Source organism: Macrobrachium nipponense, chromosome 10 (assembly GCF_015104395.2).
Source record: "Macrobrachium nipponense isolate FS-2020 chromosome 10, ASM1510439v2, whole genome shotgun sequence".
Lineage (NCBI taxonomy): Eukaryota > Metazoa > Arthropoda > Malacostraca > Decapoda > Palaemonidae > Macrobrachium > Macrobrachium nipponense.
This window is the reverse complement of record NC_087204.1, coordinates 72,173,395-72,191,612: the sequence shown is the minus strand read 5'-3', so window position 1 is coordinate 72,191,612 and position 18,218 is coordinate 72,173,395. Positions and strand designations below refer to the sequence as shown.

General features: G+C 36.8%; 1 protein-coding gene across 8 annotated transcripts in view; it reads right to left on the bottom strand.

Annotated features, from left to right (window-relative positions):
• Positions 1-18,218, bottom strand: part of LOC135223682 (uncharacterized) — a 283,252-nt gene that overhangs the window by 25,745 nt on the left and 239,289 nt on the right. For 6 of the 8 annotated variants that reach the window (XM_064262368.1, XM_064262370.1, XM_064262366.1 and 3 more), the window contains 4 exons: positions 8,904-9,655; positions 3,884-4,031; positions 2,989-3,046; positions 857-987 (listed from right to left, as the gene is read on the bottom strand). In XM_064262368.1, the coding sequence (XP_064118438.1) occupies positions 857-987; positions 2,989-3,046; positions 3,884-4,031; positions 8,904-8,961 (395 nt within the window). In that variant the 5' untranslated portion in view covers positions 8,962-9,655. Of the gene's footprint in view, positions 1-856; positions 988-2,988; positions 3,047-3,883; positions 4,032-8,903; positions 9,656-17,665; positions 17,794-18,218 lie in introns of those variants that run through there. The other 2 variants (XM_064262372.1, XM_064262374.1) reach the window with 2 other exon arrangements.

The following is an 18,218-nucleotide window of genomic DNA, read 5'->3' as shown; positions in this document are numbered from 1 at the left end:
CTAAGATAAACATAACTTTTATATATATATAAAATATATATATATTTATAAAATATATATATATAATATATATATAATATATATCTATATATATATATATATATATATATTAAATTTTGACTATTGACCAAACTCCTGAAGGAGAATAGATGTCCAAAGTTCCTTACTGATAACAAATGTAAATGACATTACCAAAATACAACTGTCAACTTGTGCAAGTAGAGCCATCAAGTGTCTCACTGACTCACTGACAACTGATTTTCTTTAAACAATTTTGCTTATAAAAACACAGAAGATTCAGCAACAGGCTAGGTTGCATGGCATGTGAATTTCACACCAAATCTACAGGAAATTTTGTCAGCCTTCAAGAAACACGCTGGAGATGAATATATTTACGAGATGGATAATATCGAGAGCGGCACTGACATGACTGCAGCTAAGAACAGATAATATATAAAGACCACAAATGGGCCCATCGCTTACACCTTAAGAAACAAAAATGAAGTACAACGTTTTGGCCACGTTTTCTGTCATATGACAGCAAATATTTTCATCGTTCTGTACCACGAAATAACAAACACGGCCGCCGTTTATGCATCATAAACATGCCCACAGATATGTGGTAAAAGATAACGAAAATGGCTACCGTTTTCTTTTATATCTGGAAGCAAGGTGCTCAGAAACACAAAACTAAACCGCTCACGTGACATCGGCCTAAGCAAACCATATTCTCACGCATTCAGAATCATGTGTTAAAAACATGTTAAATTTTATTCCACAAATCATGTTATATGCATGAAGCAGAACAGAAATGGATTCATATTATTTTTCACCCCTTCCTCTCCCATTCTCTCACCTCATAGGCGGCGTGGGCGGGGTTGTGGGCGAGGTTTGCCTCGGGTGCGTAAGGAGGTGCCACTGTTCCGCGTACTCGTGGAAGCGTCGGTATCTGTCCACTTCTTCTTCTTCCGATTCGTAATCGGGTCCCTGTTGGAATCGGCGTGATTATTAGCTGGGAGGGTAATAATCGTTGTGAATCACGGGCAGCGCTCGATTAATGGGACAATCCTCAAAGAGAGAGAGAGAGAGAGAGAGAGAGAGAGAGAGAGAGAGAGAGAGAGAGAAGGGGGTAGGGTGGGGTGGAGAGAAACGATCATTATCTCATAAGAAGAAAGAGGACAAGGTACAAATTTAAGGAAAATTAGAAGACAATCATTATCAGGAAGGAGAGAGAGAGAGAGAGAGATAATAATTTAGGCCAAAGACCAAGCACTGGGACCTATGAGGTCATTCAGCGCTGAAATGGAAACTGACAGTGAAGAGGACTGAAAGGAGTAACAAGAGGAAAACCTGGCAGTTGCACTATGAATAAATAGTGAGCGTGGAAACGAAGTTGGAAAAAAGCGATATGAACAGAGCACATTAAAAGGAATGAAAAAAGGGCAGGTGGGGCCGAAGGGAAACTGAAAAGAACCTTAAGCAATGCTTATAGTGCACCACGGGAGGTGCACTGATGGCACTACCCCTCTACGAGAGAGAGAGAGAGAGAGAAAAAACGTAAACAATATGAAAGTAAGAGAAAATGTGATGGCAAAACACAGTAAATACAAAATGATCACGAAGAATAGTAACGAAACTATATAATGATAAAGCTACGAGTTCAATGCATATTATAAATATATATACTTTTTCATATAAAAGAATTTTTCGTTTGAGATGAGAACTTTCCCTTCGTGTGCAGGATTCAGGATTCAGGCCTCACCAACGTCAATTATCTGCTTTCGAAAGGGGAAAATAACTTCAAGACCTCGGTATATATTTCCTCGGCAAATGGAATCCTAAAAAATAACGAATTTTTTTGTTTCTCTAAATACAACATAAAATTACGTACGAGTTTTATGTGCATTTCCATATGCCCACAAATCTTTATTCACAAATCAGAAAATTATACTGCCAATTTCAAACCAAATCATTGGAAAAAGGAGGAGGCACAAAGTTCAGTAATCATGGCTTGGTAAAGAATATACATTTATGGGTTCATATCCCATCATGAATAAAAAGGGAAGGAATCAGGAGTCTGGAAAACAAAAGAATTGAAGAAGCAAAATAATCTTGAGAGCCTAGTGAAGGAATATTTGCCAGAGCTTATTACCGTCGTGAACCAAAAACAAAGGGATGGGAATCACTATCTATTCAATTCTTACTGCTTGGTAGAAAATCAAAAGCAATTTAAGATTTATTCATATAAATTTGCGATTAAAAAATCAATGGTCATATGATTATGCATCAAAAACCACTTTCAGAAAAGAGAACAATGTTGTCATATGCAATTACGTTTAGTTAAAAAAAATCTAACATACTTCCTGTTAATACAAATCTGAATCTGGAAGTTGTACTGAGCACAGACGAATAAGAGGGCAGAAGAAGGCTGATGGGTTAAATAGGATTAATACAAAAATTTATATCAGTATACCCTACTCAAAGTTATGAATAACTTGACTGGACACCAGTCAGATGAGACACGGGTAGTTACAAAAAACGGTATCCACATCAGGATCCTACTAGAATTCTGATGCTAAAACTAGAAATTGAGGCTGAAGGGTTCCACTGAGGATACAATGGCTGAAATGAAAAGTATTATGAGAACTGAAATGGTAACAAAACACAAAGGCTAAGAGAATTTTTAAAATGTTGACTGGACCTTTGAATTGCTACGATTTTCGTACAAAGCTATCAATTTGGTAAGCACTTACACTATGCGCTGACAATTCTCACCACAAAAATAGAACTATGGATCAAACGTGCTTTTATGAAAGGTCTTTAGAATGACTTATAATGGACAATCAACAACGCTAATGAATAAATACATAAAATATATGAGACTGCATGAACGAGATCTCCAAATCCTCATACTTGTAATGAGTAACCAGTTCGTGAATTAGATAATAATCAAATGAATAAAAGGAAAATTGTAAAGCGAAGACTTACCATCTCGATCTTCTGGTCCAGCATCATGAAGAAGTTTTGCTGGCTGCTGGAGATTTTCCTAGATGAGAAATTGAGTACAATAAACTTTTTAAATAATATAAAATCAATTTGACAATAACCCTTCTTCTGAACGACTGTGGCAGTGGTATTTTATTTACTGAGAATAAGTGCATTAGGTTACAAGTGTCTAATATTTATGATTTTTAGTTAGTGTGAAGATCATTTCCATTCAAAGACGTAAGATAAAATTCACAGGGGCATTTAAAGTTGTCAAGGAGCTTTAAGTTGTCAATGAAATTTAGGGTTAAGTGGCTACTAAGAAAAGCTTCGAACCTCTGGTCAATCATGTCAGAAATGAATCTGTTACAAAAACACCAAGTGAAAAATGAATACAAATGACTTTTCATGACATCAGTATTAACATCAAATCCAAATAAAAATCAGAGAAAACCCTCGTCAAATAATCGCACCTCCTCCCTTCCCCAGCCCCCTTGAAAAAAGTGAATATAAATAAATGTTTGAATCCGCATTCTGGTCCAGATGCAACAATTCCAGTCTTCCTCGGTCCAAAATGAACTCCTTCACAGATTTCGTGAAAAAACTCAATAAATACAGAGAGAACTTAAAGACACGGATGAATTGATACCCTTCCATTGCAATGGCGATTAAGTCATCTGATCAGAGATTACGAAGCCACGAACAAGGAATGGAGATACCAAAAGGATACTACTAAAATCTAACTAATAACTTCATTCACTAATAACTTAAATAACTACAAAATAAAAAAAAAAACGCGAAAAACTAAGCAGGATTGCAGGGGTAGTAATGGGTCAATTGGAACCTAAGTAGGACCCCCTAATTTCGAGGAGGGGTGGGAGGGATTGCTTCAACTTACGCTTGCGCTCTGAGAGGCCCGGTTCCTACCGGCGTTAACTTGTTAATGACCTGTTGCTGCTGGTTGCGGTGTTGCTTCCGGTTGCTTCCGCTGTTGCTATTGTTGCTGGTGCTCGAGTTGTCGTCGCTGCTGAGCTCTGATTCAACTGCTGCAAAGGAGGAAGGAAGGAACGGGCCTTCAGTCACGTCAGAGAGAGAGAGAGAGAGAGAGAGAGAGATTCCCCAAAAAAGAGCAATTGTGTGTATATATATTATATATATATATATATATATATATATATATATATATATATATATATATATAATACACACACACACACACACACACACACATATATATACATATATATATATATATATATATATATATATATATGTATAAGTATGAGTATATATGTATATATACATATATAGTGTACATGTGTACACTATATATGTATATATACATATATAGTGTACACACATGTACACATACATACGTACATACAAACACACACACATATACGTGTGTGTGTGCGCAGCAATAAAAATAAGCATATAACCAAATATTAAGTAAAAGAAATAAAGGGCTTTGAAGAAGTTATGGTGCATAATTTTCCATAAAAAATATGCCAGAAAAAGTATAATATGGAAATAAATCAAGAATAAAAAAAGTGAATCTCAATGGGGTATTCTACTCAAATGAACAATAGCTGCATTTTTCCACATTGCAGCAAAATTTGGAAGAGTTACGTTCATGACATTCTCTGACCTTACACCGACATAAAAGTATTTCCTTTTATCAAAAATGAGTGAAGGTCATACGTCCGTTTTTTACGTAATGATTATTACAACTCATAAAATACAAAACTCATGATTAACGAATATTTACTGCTTACGAATCATCCCCCTCCACCCAACTCGCACTCAAATAATATATAAAGCGCTATGAAATTGTATAAAATGCAATAATGTCAAGCAAACAAGCAACACAGTGAAAATGCTGCCCTAGAAGAGTTTAAAAATATTTTTGTATACTTTAGATGGTAATGTCAGTGGAGGAAAGTGAATCGTACTAAAAACACAACAGCTGCAGAAAGGGGAGTAGGTTTCCGTGTAATCGAGTTATCTACAAGAGCTACATTAGTTCAAAGAGGAGTTCATCCTTATCTTTCTTTTAAAAAAATCAAAATAATGTAAAGTTTTTATACTGAGTATAAGCAACAGCTTTTATTGGAATAAGCTCTGAACGTTAGCGGTGCTATAGGCATGTCGGTAAAATCAGTAATAATGTGGTATGATTCTGCAAACCTATTTACCTCTGCTCTTAGGAACGCATACTAATAAAAACAATACAGTAACAGTATTGTAACTAGCAAATGGTAGAAATACAAACCGGGTAGGTGCCACAGCAACAGTCGTAACTATTTCTCCAATACTGGCGACGGACGACCATTGTCAACACTCATACCACCTTATTAAAGGCGATTGTTGATATCTTTCCACTCCCTTCCTCGCATGACCTCCTAAATTCAGTTCTACCCCCCCCCCTGCCCCCTCCCCACACTTCGCCTTCCACCCCACCACCGACCCCACTCCCCGCCTTCCCCCATCGGCAACCTCTGACTTTCAGACCCAAACCCCTGATACATGGGCATTGCTTAAACTTCGGTTATTATTCATTCAAGCTGAGAGGCAGAGGGGTTGGTTGTTCATTACCCCAACCACAGCATCAGCAATAATCATTATTAAGAAGCTAATAACTATTATAGAGAGAGAGAGAGAGAGAGAGAGAGAGAGAGAGAGAGAGAGAGAGAGACTTTTGATGTTGGTAATAAAATGATTTGCAATACCACTATTAATTAAATTACCTAATTATATCTACAGTTACAATTTCATATTTTGTCTTAATTTATAACCCTTCCATATTCAGTCGCCTTAGATACAAAAGGTCTGATAAATCCGAGGATAAGATTGCTAACATTATCAACTTGTACTAAAAGACCAGTATTTCTCTCACTATAAATAAAAATACATCCACTGGAACATATTACACCTGATCAGGACAGCTTCATGGAATTGCTAAATAAATTAGTAGGCCAAGCCACCTCACTTACCTTACGTAGTACATATAGTACACTCTTGAACTATTTCACTGCTTAACAGGCAATCTACTGAGATTCATCCTCACCAAGTCTAAATAATATTACTTTCAATGTTAGTCGTCCTAAATAATTGCATTGTAATAGCACGTCATGTGTGTGTGTGTGAGAAAGTCTGTGCATGATAATAATAATAATAATAATAATAATAATAATAATAATAATAATAATAATAATAATAATAATAATAATAATAATAATAAAACTAGTGTTTACAGTCTCCCTCAGTTGGGAGCCTGGCTTCCTGTTATCACCCTTGACGTTCTCAAAAATCACCGAGTCAACACATTTTTTCATCAAAAGGACAGTCACGAAAGGCTTAATATCCTAATAACACGAGAAGTTTTCTGTCCATTAATGCTCACATGCAACTCTCTTTTTTTTTTTTCTTTTTATTTTTATTAACGAAATGGCTTCCCTTTCAACCTACACGGGTAATACCTTTTACCTTATATTCCCTGTATATTACCACGCAATTGGTTTTTGTCATGTAATGTTATTTCAAAATGTTCTGTCATTTACGATATTAAAGAACACCTTCTGGCTCATTGTTTACTTAACGTAACTTTTTCCTTTATGTATTAACATACGTGACTTTATTGTTGATGTAAAGCATTATCCTCAGCTCAAAGTATTAACTTCACTGAGGCCGCTGTCTTTGTCTATATACATCTGGGTGCATATCACGCAGCCTCCAACCTATCAGTAAATATATTATATATATATATATATATATATATATATATATATATAATGCAATATTCATTCATTTAAGTAAAAACAACCACTGGATAAATTGGATTGGTAGTTCAGAAATTGCAAGATCAAAAGATGTCTTATCATGAAATCTTTTAGAATCTGCCATTATACAACTTACTTCCCATTGTAATTTTGATATTAGTCGTGGTCTGTTTCATTGAGACCCTTGTATTTGTAACATGTTTAAGAATGACCTCAAAGATATAATCACAGACTTAAATACAAATTAGTTGTCTTATAGATATTTTCTTTGTATATGTATGTTTAATGTTTCGTGAATAAGTTTTTGTTTACCAAAGATCTGAATGTGGTCAGATGCCGCCCTGTATAATCCTTTAATTGTCTTGTCCCTGTGTCTGAGAAGTTGGACTTAATCTTTTTGTTCTTAAATTTTACCCATGTTTATGCTTGTTTAGAAAGGTTACTCATTCTGCAGGTGTGTTGGGTTCTAGGTACTAATCTCCTCCTAATCCCCATCTGTCACCTATACGACCCTTCCTTGTACTCTCAGTTTCTCATGTATGTCAGTTTGTCTGCTAAGTAAAAGACATTGAGTCGAAAGATCTTGGAGAAACTCCGTTGTTTACCTTTCCTTCGTGGCTTATACTTTTATTTATGCATTTATCACGTTCCAAACTTTCGGGATTCAGTTATACAATACTAAGTAAGTATGGGAGCCTTCAAGTCTCCATTTATAATTCATAAAGCTAGTTTGTCTTTAAACCATGCAAACGTGATGTTCAATGGATGATTTGGTGTTACCTTCAATCAAGGTCTAGACCTTGCCTTCAATATCCCTGTTTGAGCGGCGCAATACGAGTTGGGGGATGAAAGTGTTGCTGATTAGCTCCCTGTGCGGGTTTATAAGACAGCTGGTGCTCTGGATGCTTCTGCACAGGCAATTTCTGGATTATTCCGCAGTCAAAGGTTAAACATAGTACCACCTTATACTAAGGAATGGACTATTAGTGTATGAGTGACAGCAATCCTAAGGCAGTAATGCGGGCCATTTCTTTCAAACATTCAAATAAAAAAAAAATGGAAAGTGGAATTTGTCGCTATACAATTTTTTATGGCTTTTAACATATTTATTTTCTGACATTCATAAGAAAATGGTTTCTATTTTGAAATTCATATGCAAATGAAGAGAAAAACATCAAGAGCACCATTCAATACACAAGAAAACTGTAAGCAACGCTTGAAAACTGGACGAGAGACGAGTCAGACCGCACTGACAAACATCACTGCCTCCCACCAGGTGACAGGCAGCTCGCTAGGCATTTCGAATGAGAAAGAACCGAGAGAATGTTTGGCGCAAGATCAATTAAGCTACATTTGTTTACGTATTGGAACTCTTATAATCCCCGTTCTGCAACGAAAATCTCATCTGACGAAAAACAAATTTAATTTGGGCTTCATAAAGACAGTGTGTAAAATAAGGCTAAATTCAAACCGTTATCAAAAGAGTTATTGAGAAAATAATGGAATGGAATGAGAGAGAGAGAGAGAGAGAGAGAGAGAGAGAGAGAGAGAGAGAGAGAGAGAGAGAGAGAGAGAGTGCCTTTGTTGTATTTCCTATCGCTTTGAGAGGGATATTAAACATAACAAAAGTGTACACAGATATACGCCATAAAATAAATTACAGCTCCCAGAATAGAATAACCTTTAAAGGTAATGTTGCCAAGCATGAATACGAATGCAGTCGACAAGCACAAAACAGAAAATAAAACATCTAAACATTCGGTTTCTTTGCTATTGAAAATGCTCTCTAATTTTTAAGGAGTATAAATATGATTATCAAAAAGTAAAAAAAATAGCAGTAAAGATTTTACATTGATATTAAAGTGCCAATAAAAACGAATTTTGAAGATTGTTCTCGATACAAACAAACTAGATTATTAACATTATTATTTTATTTTTAAGAATACGGAAGCTATCATTCCTGTAACAGGAAACAGTGGGTGGGTGTTGGAGCTAATGTATAGGTGATGTGAGGGCGGCTGTGGGGGTGTGGAAGCGTACTACGACGGCGGTGGGGGCGGTGGGGCTGAGGTCAAGTTACCCACATCCCACACTCGACGTCCTGCAAAGCGGATTAAAAACGAAACTTAAATCGCTTACCTTTCTTCTTACTCTTCTTTGGACTATCGCTGCCAAGGGTACTTCGTCCACATCCCATTTCGGGGGCCCAACCATCGTTATTCGGCCCTTACAGCAGGTGGCGTTAGGGCCGACTTCCCCGAGACACGAAGACCTCACGAGGCCTCCTCATGAGGGGGCGCCAGGAGGAGGAGGAGGAGGAGGAGGAAGAGGAAGAAGAGTGGGAGGAGGAATCTGGCGAGAATACTCTCGACGGGCAGGAAGCGGGGAAAAGGCAGTGGTAAGAAACGAGAGATAAAAAGAGGGAGAGGAGAAAGAGAAGGAGAAAGAAACAGGCTAGTGAAAAGGGAATCGTGCAGGATTCTCCCTACCCTCTACCCTTGACGGGGCTACCACCACATCGGTCGGCTAGTTCCTGAGGAAGGTAGAGACGACGACCCCAGCAACAGACGAGTGAATCTCCCCCAGCAGAAGCAGAAGAAGAAGAAGAGGAGGAGGTCAGGCTCGTTTGCTAGGCACACACGCACGAGTGTCATTCCACACCATTTCATGTTCGTGGTCTTATTCCCTTCCCTCGACTCTTCACGGCCACGAAGAGCCTCAATTAGAGATGTAAGAGAACGTCCACTTTTTCTTCGATTGTTTCCTTCCCGTTTTCTGTTATTTTCAAGTCTCCCGTTTTCTTCAGTCGTAGCAGAGTGGATCAAGACTCGTGATACTCATTTTTTCTTGTTCTTGGTGAAGGTTAAATGATACGCCAGTGGCCAACGTGTCTGAAACAGAAAAATAAATTATAAATAAATATTACCCCAAAAATAGGTTATCTTTAAGGTAAGAAATTTCTGAAACGAAAAGTACACAATATTCTCTGCATTTCAGAAGAAGAAAAGGCGAAATTTTAATATTTCAAAAAGTCACAAAATCTTCATATTAATGCTAAAGAAATATCGTACTTCGGCATCATGTGAAAATAAAATTTTATACAATTGATATATCCAAATAACAACGATAATAGTAAGCAGTAAGAAATACCACTAACATTATAATAATCATCATGTGGTGATCAGGATTAAAATACGGCAGCTATACAGATGATTATTCATACACACCTCCTAAGGAAAACCGCCCCCGCCATTTTTCTTTCAACTCAAAAGTTAAATCGTAGAATTCACCATTCAAGAGATATAAATATTCAGAAAATCTTAACAGTCTAACTTTTAGAATTAATGTTAAATGATGTTTTGACGCTTGCAACATACTGATCGAATGAACACGCCCTAAAGGTTCCCATTCCATAAGGTTTGCCAGAAAGTCAAATCGATAGGTATATTACTGTATGATGGTTGACCTTAAACGACTACATTTCTTTATACAAGCAAGCAAGCATTTGCACATCAACGTTCTTAAATAGGCGGGAGAATAAATAAATACAAATAATATATAGTATATATATGTTTATTTAAAAAAAAATTCTAAATAAAAAAAAAACACCCGAACTGATAGAAACTAAACAAGATTCATTTGTGATGCCTCAGAATTCTTTGTGTGACCTCAACCTTGACCTCACACTGAAGATCGAATTCATTAGTGGAATGTGCCTGTCAAACACGCAGTCTATCTCATACTGTCCAAAAGTTAATGCAAATGCCAAGTTCCTATGCGACTCCTGATCTGTGTGACAATTTGAAGTTTTTATCTTCTACTATATTAAAATAACTGAAAAATGTTGTCAATCATAGCGGACTGACGGTGGAACGGAAAAACAGATGAGAGAGACAGACGGGTCTATTATTAGGTGTGACAGGACGGTAAACAATCCATCAATGAAACAAATAACTTTCAAAACAACAACTACTGATGAGATCTTTTGCTGAAACACTATTGAATGATCTGTTTGGCATCTGAACTATCGGAAAAATTTCCTCTGCGCAACTGGAAACCTCTGCCCAGGAAGTACTTAACTAATTGACTCGACTTCTTGAAGTTTGGGAGTATCTGCAGAATAGTGTAAGATCAAGGCTTTTATAAAGTGCAAGGAGGAATTGCTCAAGGAACTTTAAATGGCTCTTAGATGAAACCTTCAAAGCTCCAATATCAAATGCTCCCAGGAACTCGGATGAGCTTAACATAAACACAAATACTACGTTCAACTCAAAATCAGTCTAGTATCTCAGTTGCTATTACAAACCTTTTAAAATGTTCCAAATACTCTCTGAAACAGGCACCTTGTTTCCAATGCTTTAAAATATTCTGAAACTCTCAAAATACGGAAAAACTTCTCAAATTATAAAAAAAAACTAAAAATCATCGCTTTTAACTGCCCTCATAACCTACTGAAGTATACACATACATCTATATACAACGAATGCTTTCATAATCTAGTAAAGCCGTCCAAACGCTTTAAAAAAAGTTACAAGACTCTATCCATAATCATACTTTCTCTGATACTCTGAAGGTGATCCACTCTCAAATTCATTATTAGTTTCAAAATACTCCACGAACTCTCTACGATCTCAGACACTGAAAATGTTCTCAGAGCCCAAGTGTGAAAATGCTGAGGCTATTGAGACTCAAGTTTAGTTACCTTTTGATAAATATCTCCAACAATCGGGCATTTGAATATTAAAGGAAGGCAACGGCCTCAAAAAGAATGAATTTGGGATGAACGCTACTAAGGGGACTTCTTACAAGAAAACTTGAGGTCTCACGCACACGCGCAAACAAGCGTACACATTCACAGTCGCTCCAAAGTGACTTTAAAATATATAATGGTAAGCAACTAAGCATTCCAAACCAACCACCCAAGCTGAGGCAAAGTCTTTCACCCTCAACACTGTAAAACTGTCGAAAGTGTCTTCCGAGCAATATTACTAAAGCAGATGCACCATCTTGAGAAAGCTTTCACATCAAAGTAACAAGTGCCACCTGAGTATTCGCATCGGACAGGTTGGAGGGCGCTTCAAAGAGCAAAGCACTACGTAGTGCCTTGGATTTTCAGACTCGCATTTGTCTTCGCTCGTTTTCTCTACGCTGAGTCTGTCTTCTCAACTTATAAGCAGGATCCATAAGCCTGGTCTTCCTCGTTCTGTTTTTCTCTCACTCACCTCTGTAATTGATGACCTTTTCTGTTGATTTAATTTGAATAATAATAATAATAATAATAATAATAATAATAATAATAATAATAATATTTCTGAAGAAGACGCCCTTTTAGGCACACTCAAATAAAGAGAATGGTTGTCTGAATGCCGGAGTTTATATTTAATTTTGACAGACCAACATACACTCAACGGCATCCAGATATCTATTCTTTTTATAATAATAATAATAATAATAATAATAATAATAATAATAATAATAATAATAATAATAATTACATGCAAAGCGTTGGTTATATTTCTTTTTCTAAAAATGTTTATACTTGTAGTCGACCAGAATGCGTCCATCCTCTCACACCCCTTTATGCAAGAGAGGAGAGCGAAGGTGCCCTGGTACGTAACGTCCCTAAGGTTGGGTTTACAGTTTCGATCCTCTCTTAAAATGTCATTTTTTTTGTGGACTGCGTACTGTAGTAGTAGTACGTAATATAAATATAACAAAACTCCATTCAACCAATGAAAGGGTATGGTCAATTAAGAGAAATCCCATAAAAATAAACGTATTAACAAACAAATATATACATTTGCATCAACATTATCAACAAGATAAAAGAAACATACTCTCAAGAACTTGTTAACAAAACGCTCCTCCCAGCACAATCGAACAACAACTGCTGAAACACCACATCAACATTTAACCTCCCAAACCAGAAAAAGAGGTCAGCGTTAATTTGAAGTGCACATGTTGTATAAAACAAACTTTAAGAAATATCAAATAAGAAATAGCAAATTCAGTAAATTTAAAAAACTAAACCCGAATCTTTAAAAAATCATGAAAAAAAAAACTCATACTGTGAAAATCACCCCTTTCCCAGAAGTGATTTAAAATAGAGGCAAAATACTTTGATCAATTGGAGGAGCATTATTTTGGATATTGTCGAAATGAGTTTAGCACAGGCATCCTTCCCAGATAGCGAAATTCTTGCTTGTGTAAAGCCGGCCTATAAAGGAAACCGCGACTACGAAAATCTAAACTTCTGTAGACCAATATTGAACCTACCGTAATTATCAAAATTTATAGAAATGGTACTTCACAAACAAATGTGGAAACACTTGGAGCAACTCAACATTATACTTGAAGATCAGTCAGCGTACAGAAAAAACCATTCAACAGAGTCCATATTGTGCGCAATTATAAATATGGTAAAATTTATAGTAAATGGAAAATGTGGCATCCTGGTTATGCTCGACACAGTTGACCACAATCTGCTGCTTGAAGTTCCGAGAGCAGTAGGCATCGAAGAAGGCATCGAAGATGATCCACACAAATGGTATAAAAGCTGCTTAGAAAACAGTAAGGTTGCAGTGGTACGTTGTGTGATATCCGAAAGGAAAGACCTAACGAAAGAAGTGCACCAAGGCAGCGTTCTGGGTCCTCTGCTATTTGGTAACAAAAATATAAAAAATGGATGTCGGCGAAGAAATTGAAACTCAATGAAGACAAAACTGAGTGTATTTTATTTGGATCTGACAACGCACTACGAAAATATGAACACTTCAAAAGAATAACAATTGGTTCGTCAACAACAACTACTGTAGCAACAGTGAGGAACTTGGGAGTGTTTATTGACAATAAATTGTCAATGACGAACCATATATGGCATATTGCAAAAACTTGTAACTATCACATTACAAACATTGGATTTATTAGAAAAATACCTAAAAGAACATACTCTTAAATCAGCAAATTGCAACCAAATACTTTCGATGCCTGACTACTGCAACGTTATATACTACGGTCTCCCCAACTACTTACTAAGAAAATTACAAGGAGTACAAAATAGAGCGGCCAGATTAATAAAAGGACTACGCTCCCGTGACAGAATAACCCCACCACTAATTGAACAACATTGGCTCCCAGTAAAAGCAAGAATAAAAAATACTCCTTACAGTCTTTAGCACTAAAATATGGGGAACCAACATACCTGAGAAATTGCTTAAGCTTTCTTAGACCTGAGATGAATATTGCAATAAGACATGCAGGTGGAGCATATAGGCTATTTGATCCCAGAACAAATTGTAAGGGCTGTATTGATCAATAAAGAGGCAAACAGGTGTGCCACACCAACCCACATAAAATATCATATATATATATATATATATATATATATATATATTATATATATATATATATATACATATATATATATATATATATATATATATATATATATATATATAGTTACGCAAAGCTAGAAATAGGAACGAAAATATAGGAGTAAAGAGAAAGTCTGATTCTAGTACTCAAGGGATGGAAAGTGTAAGGTCAATTTATCTTTTATTAAAAAATACAATATAAATGATGATATAACAACGGAGATATATTACACACACACGACACAAGTCACACCTACACACATATATATATATATATATATATATATACATTAAACATAAAGTTGCGATGAAAAATAACGATGGTATTATGGGATGAGCCTAATCCGGGTTCAGTTCTGATCCGAATGTCCGGCCGTATGCTAACTTCTTTAATATTTGTTGTAAAGAAAATAAAAACATTTTTCTAACAGAACATTTCCCGAGGATTCCAAGTATGCTCTTACGTTTCTTCCGCGATGAAAAATAACTATGACATTACACTTCAAACAATGCTGGCTTACGGGTGCCTGGCGCCAGGCGCTTGCCGGCTACAGTAGATTCACATCAACCGTGCATTTGATGTCTAGGCCCGTCCCTTGCGACGCTCTAGATTGGCTGTTGATAAGCCAATCACAGGGCTGGAAACTCTCAGTCTCTCTCGAGAGTTCACATGGGCAGGATATATGTTCCACTTCTCCTGAGGTATACGTTTGAAAGACGTATCTCTCAGGAGAGGAGGAACACACATCCCGCCTATCTGAACTCTCTCGAGAGACTGAGAGTTTCCAGCCCTGTGACTGGCTTATCAACAGCCAATCAGGAGCGTCGTAATGGGAGGGCCTACACATCAAATGCAAGGTTGATGTGAATCTACTATTTTATAATAGTAATATTATAATAATATAATATAATCATTTATAATAATCCAAAAAGTTTCTGTAATTGCAAGGAAAAAACGAAACTCGTGTCCATTTTCATGTTATGAATTAAGAGTTGTACATCCTTACAACTAACACTCAAATAAATCACTCATACCATATTAGCTATCATCATCCTCAGCTCAGTGTTATTGTTCATAAATAAGTTCTATTCGTAACAGAAAACATAATATATACCTCTTGTTATTGAGGTTCTCTTTGTTGTAAAGGTATTTGTTATTATTACTATTACTGTAGTGTAGTGAATGTATAGCACACAATAATAAACTTAACTGAATTTGGAATTTGAAAGAGAAAAATGATAACCTAAGACTAATTATTCTTTGTGACTGTCTTTACAGTCTTATTACGATCTTATATAGTGTCTTGTTTACATTTGTTAATGGCACGGCTCTCCATAGGATCCTAGTTCAGCTGTTTCGCGCTAAAAACTTAGCCGTTCTCACTTAGAAAAAATCTTTCATTTATTGGATTTTTTTTTATATAGAATACTCGATCTGCTAAACTTTTCGACTAAAGCTGGGATCATTTTTTCTCTGCTCAAACTCACGAAAACTAGCGAGATCTAGGCACAATTAAGCAACACCCTGTCTCATGATGCAATCCTTACACGCTAGAACGCGATCAAGTCTTGGTCGTTTCAACCAGAGGTCCCTCTCCATCTCAAACACACACACACACACACAGACACACACCTTGGAGTGAATTTTACTATTATTATTTCAAAGGCTAATGGGACAAACCAACTGTTAGTTGTTGGGGGTGGGGGTGGGGGGTAGGGGGGAGGGGGAGACGCAATTGCCCAACAAATGACGCCCCAGAGTTTATGTTAGAACATGCAGAGTCTGCTAAGGAAGGAAATATTTTCTTTTACATATGGGGTTCAAGTAAGAATGGTACTTAGAATAGAAAAACCCAAATTTTCTTATGCACCGAAGAGTTGCCTTTAGTTACGATGCGAAGGTCTTTAGCTCCCTAACAAAAGCAACCCAAGTAACATTTAAAACCAATTTATATTCCCTTTTATTTACCCACATTTTTCAAATTGATCGCAGAAGTAGAATAACCGTCAAGGGGAGTTTCAGTTGCATGGTTCTTCCACATTTTTCTTTTTTACAAACTTCTTTATGACACGAATGAATTTCTTACTTTACCAGAACAAAGACCCTTTATATATAACAATCCTTGTTGTTTATTTAAGGTACCTTCTGTCTCATCAATTCAAATAGTCCTTATTTCAGAGACCATCAGTCATGATAAAACTGATTATTTTCATTTTTATAACTGAAACTGCACGAACACTTTTGTATACATGGCGTTTACCTTCATACTTTAATCAAATTTTGCCTTATTTCAGACTCTAGTTCAGCATCAGTCCTTTTCAATGCTATGAATTTTCTTTATTCAATATTCATATCTTTTTTTCAGTCAGTTCTTGTGGTCTTGGATTATCCTGTTTTCAGTTATATCCTAATTGCTGTTGGCAAATATCTAACTCGTTAGTTTTATCGAATTCACTGAGACACCACACATCGGAAGCAGCTGCAGACTCCAAGAAGATAAGTCGACTACAAGACAACTAATCCACCTTCTAAATCTGATTCTATCCCTTCCTCCACCCACACCTCATACCCTTCTCCTTCCTCCTCCGACAGTCGCATTACTCAACAATTTTCTTCAAGCAAAAGACAGGAAAGCCTGTCGACAGACACACTGTTGAAATGCACCCAACCCCACCTCACCCAAAACTCCCGGCCCAAAGCAGCGTCTGCTGTTCGGTTTGAATAATAGCTGTCCTTTCAAATCTCACATAAAAAATTTTCGTCTTTCCTAAGTAAGTGAAATCTTTGGAGTATCCTCCTCAGATTTTCATCCTTTCTCTCGATCTGCAAATGTTCCCAGTTTCTTTCCTTGTTCTCTACAACTCATCCCGCACTTTCTGCTGTAGAACTTTTCTCGCTACTGATGGGTACCGCAAGGGTTGAAAAGGTTCGTAACCCTGCCTGTCCTTCTCTTCACTTTCATTTATAACCAAAATTTTCATCTCATTACCGAACAGAAAACATCCACTGTAATTACGGGAAGCGCTGCTCTGCTTCGGAGCCAGGCGTAATCCTCTTCCTCCTCCCAGTCTTCACAGACTCCCGAGTCCCAAGGGGGATACTATTCAGAAACTAGGCATAAGAAAAGTGAAAATGAGAGAGAGAGAGAGAGAGAGAGAGAGAGAGAGAGAGAGAGAGAGAGAGAGAGAATGTGTGCCCGCGATCATTTGTGTGTGTTTTTTTGGTGTGAATGGATGTATGTTATGGAAGGGGGAAGGGGGATAGGAATGTGGGTGGTGGTATGAATGTTTGTTTGAATGCTTGAAATCTTACTGTAGAGTCAGCCCACGAAGAATTGGCGTAGTTTCTTAATTCATTGTGCTTTTTGGAAATATTGCCATATGCAGGTGCCAGATTATTTACTTATCAATAAATAATATTCTCTTTGAAAGTTGCTTTACTTTGAAAAAATTAAATTGGAATTAAGTAGATTTAGTCAACGTACCAAAGATAATTATTTTGCAAAGTAAGGAAAATGTATACCATACCCAAGAGTCCATGAGTTCTAATTTTATTCTCAACTCAGCTTCATGAGAGCAAAGCATTTTGAAGTTGGCTTTGCTGCCGCTCGAATCTTGACCCAACGTATTGTACTGTACTGAGATGTCGTCAGTTTGTCTCCTACACCTGATGAATAATACATTAAGCCGTCAATATTCTTCAATATCAATGTGTAATTAAACTAATCTTGTCCTTTGATCAATTAAATAATTTTCACAATAAATTTCGTGGGACTAAATTTGACTTCCGACCAGAGATGTCATTTCAGATTTTTGTGCGGGTGGAGGGGGGGGGGGGGGGGGGGGGGGGGGGGGGCGGGGGGCAAAGACAGTTTGGCGAGCAAAGTGAACCTAATCGGATTTTTTTTTGAGCTATCTTATGTGTTTCTTGAAGCCACATGAACAAGGTATTTCAGCAAAAATTATATACTCCCAGTTTATCTCATCATCACTGGTAGTGTAGAGACCTTCCTTGGCACACTAGTAGCTGCATATGGAAGCCCCATATGCTGCTACAGAACCCAGCCCTGCAGAATATTCA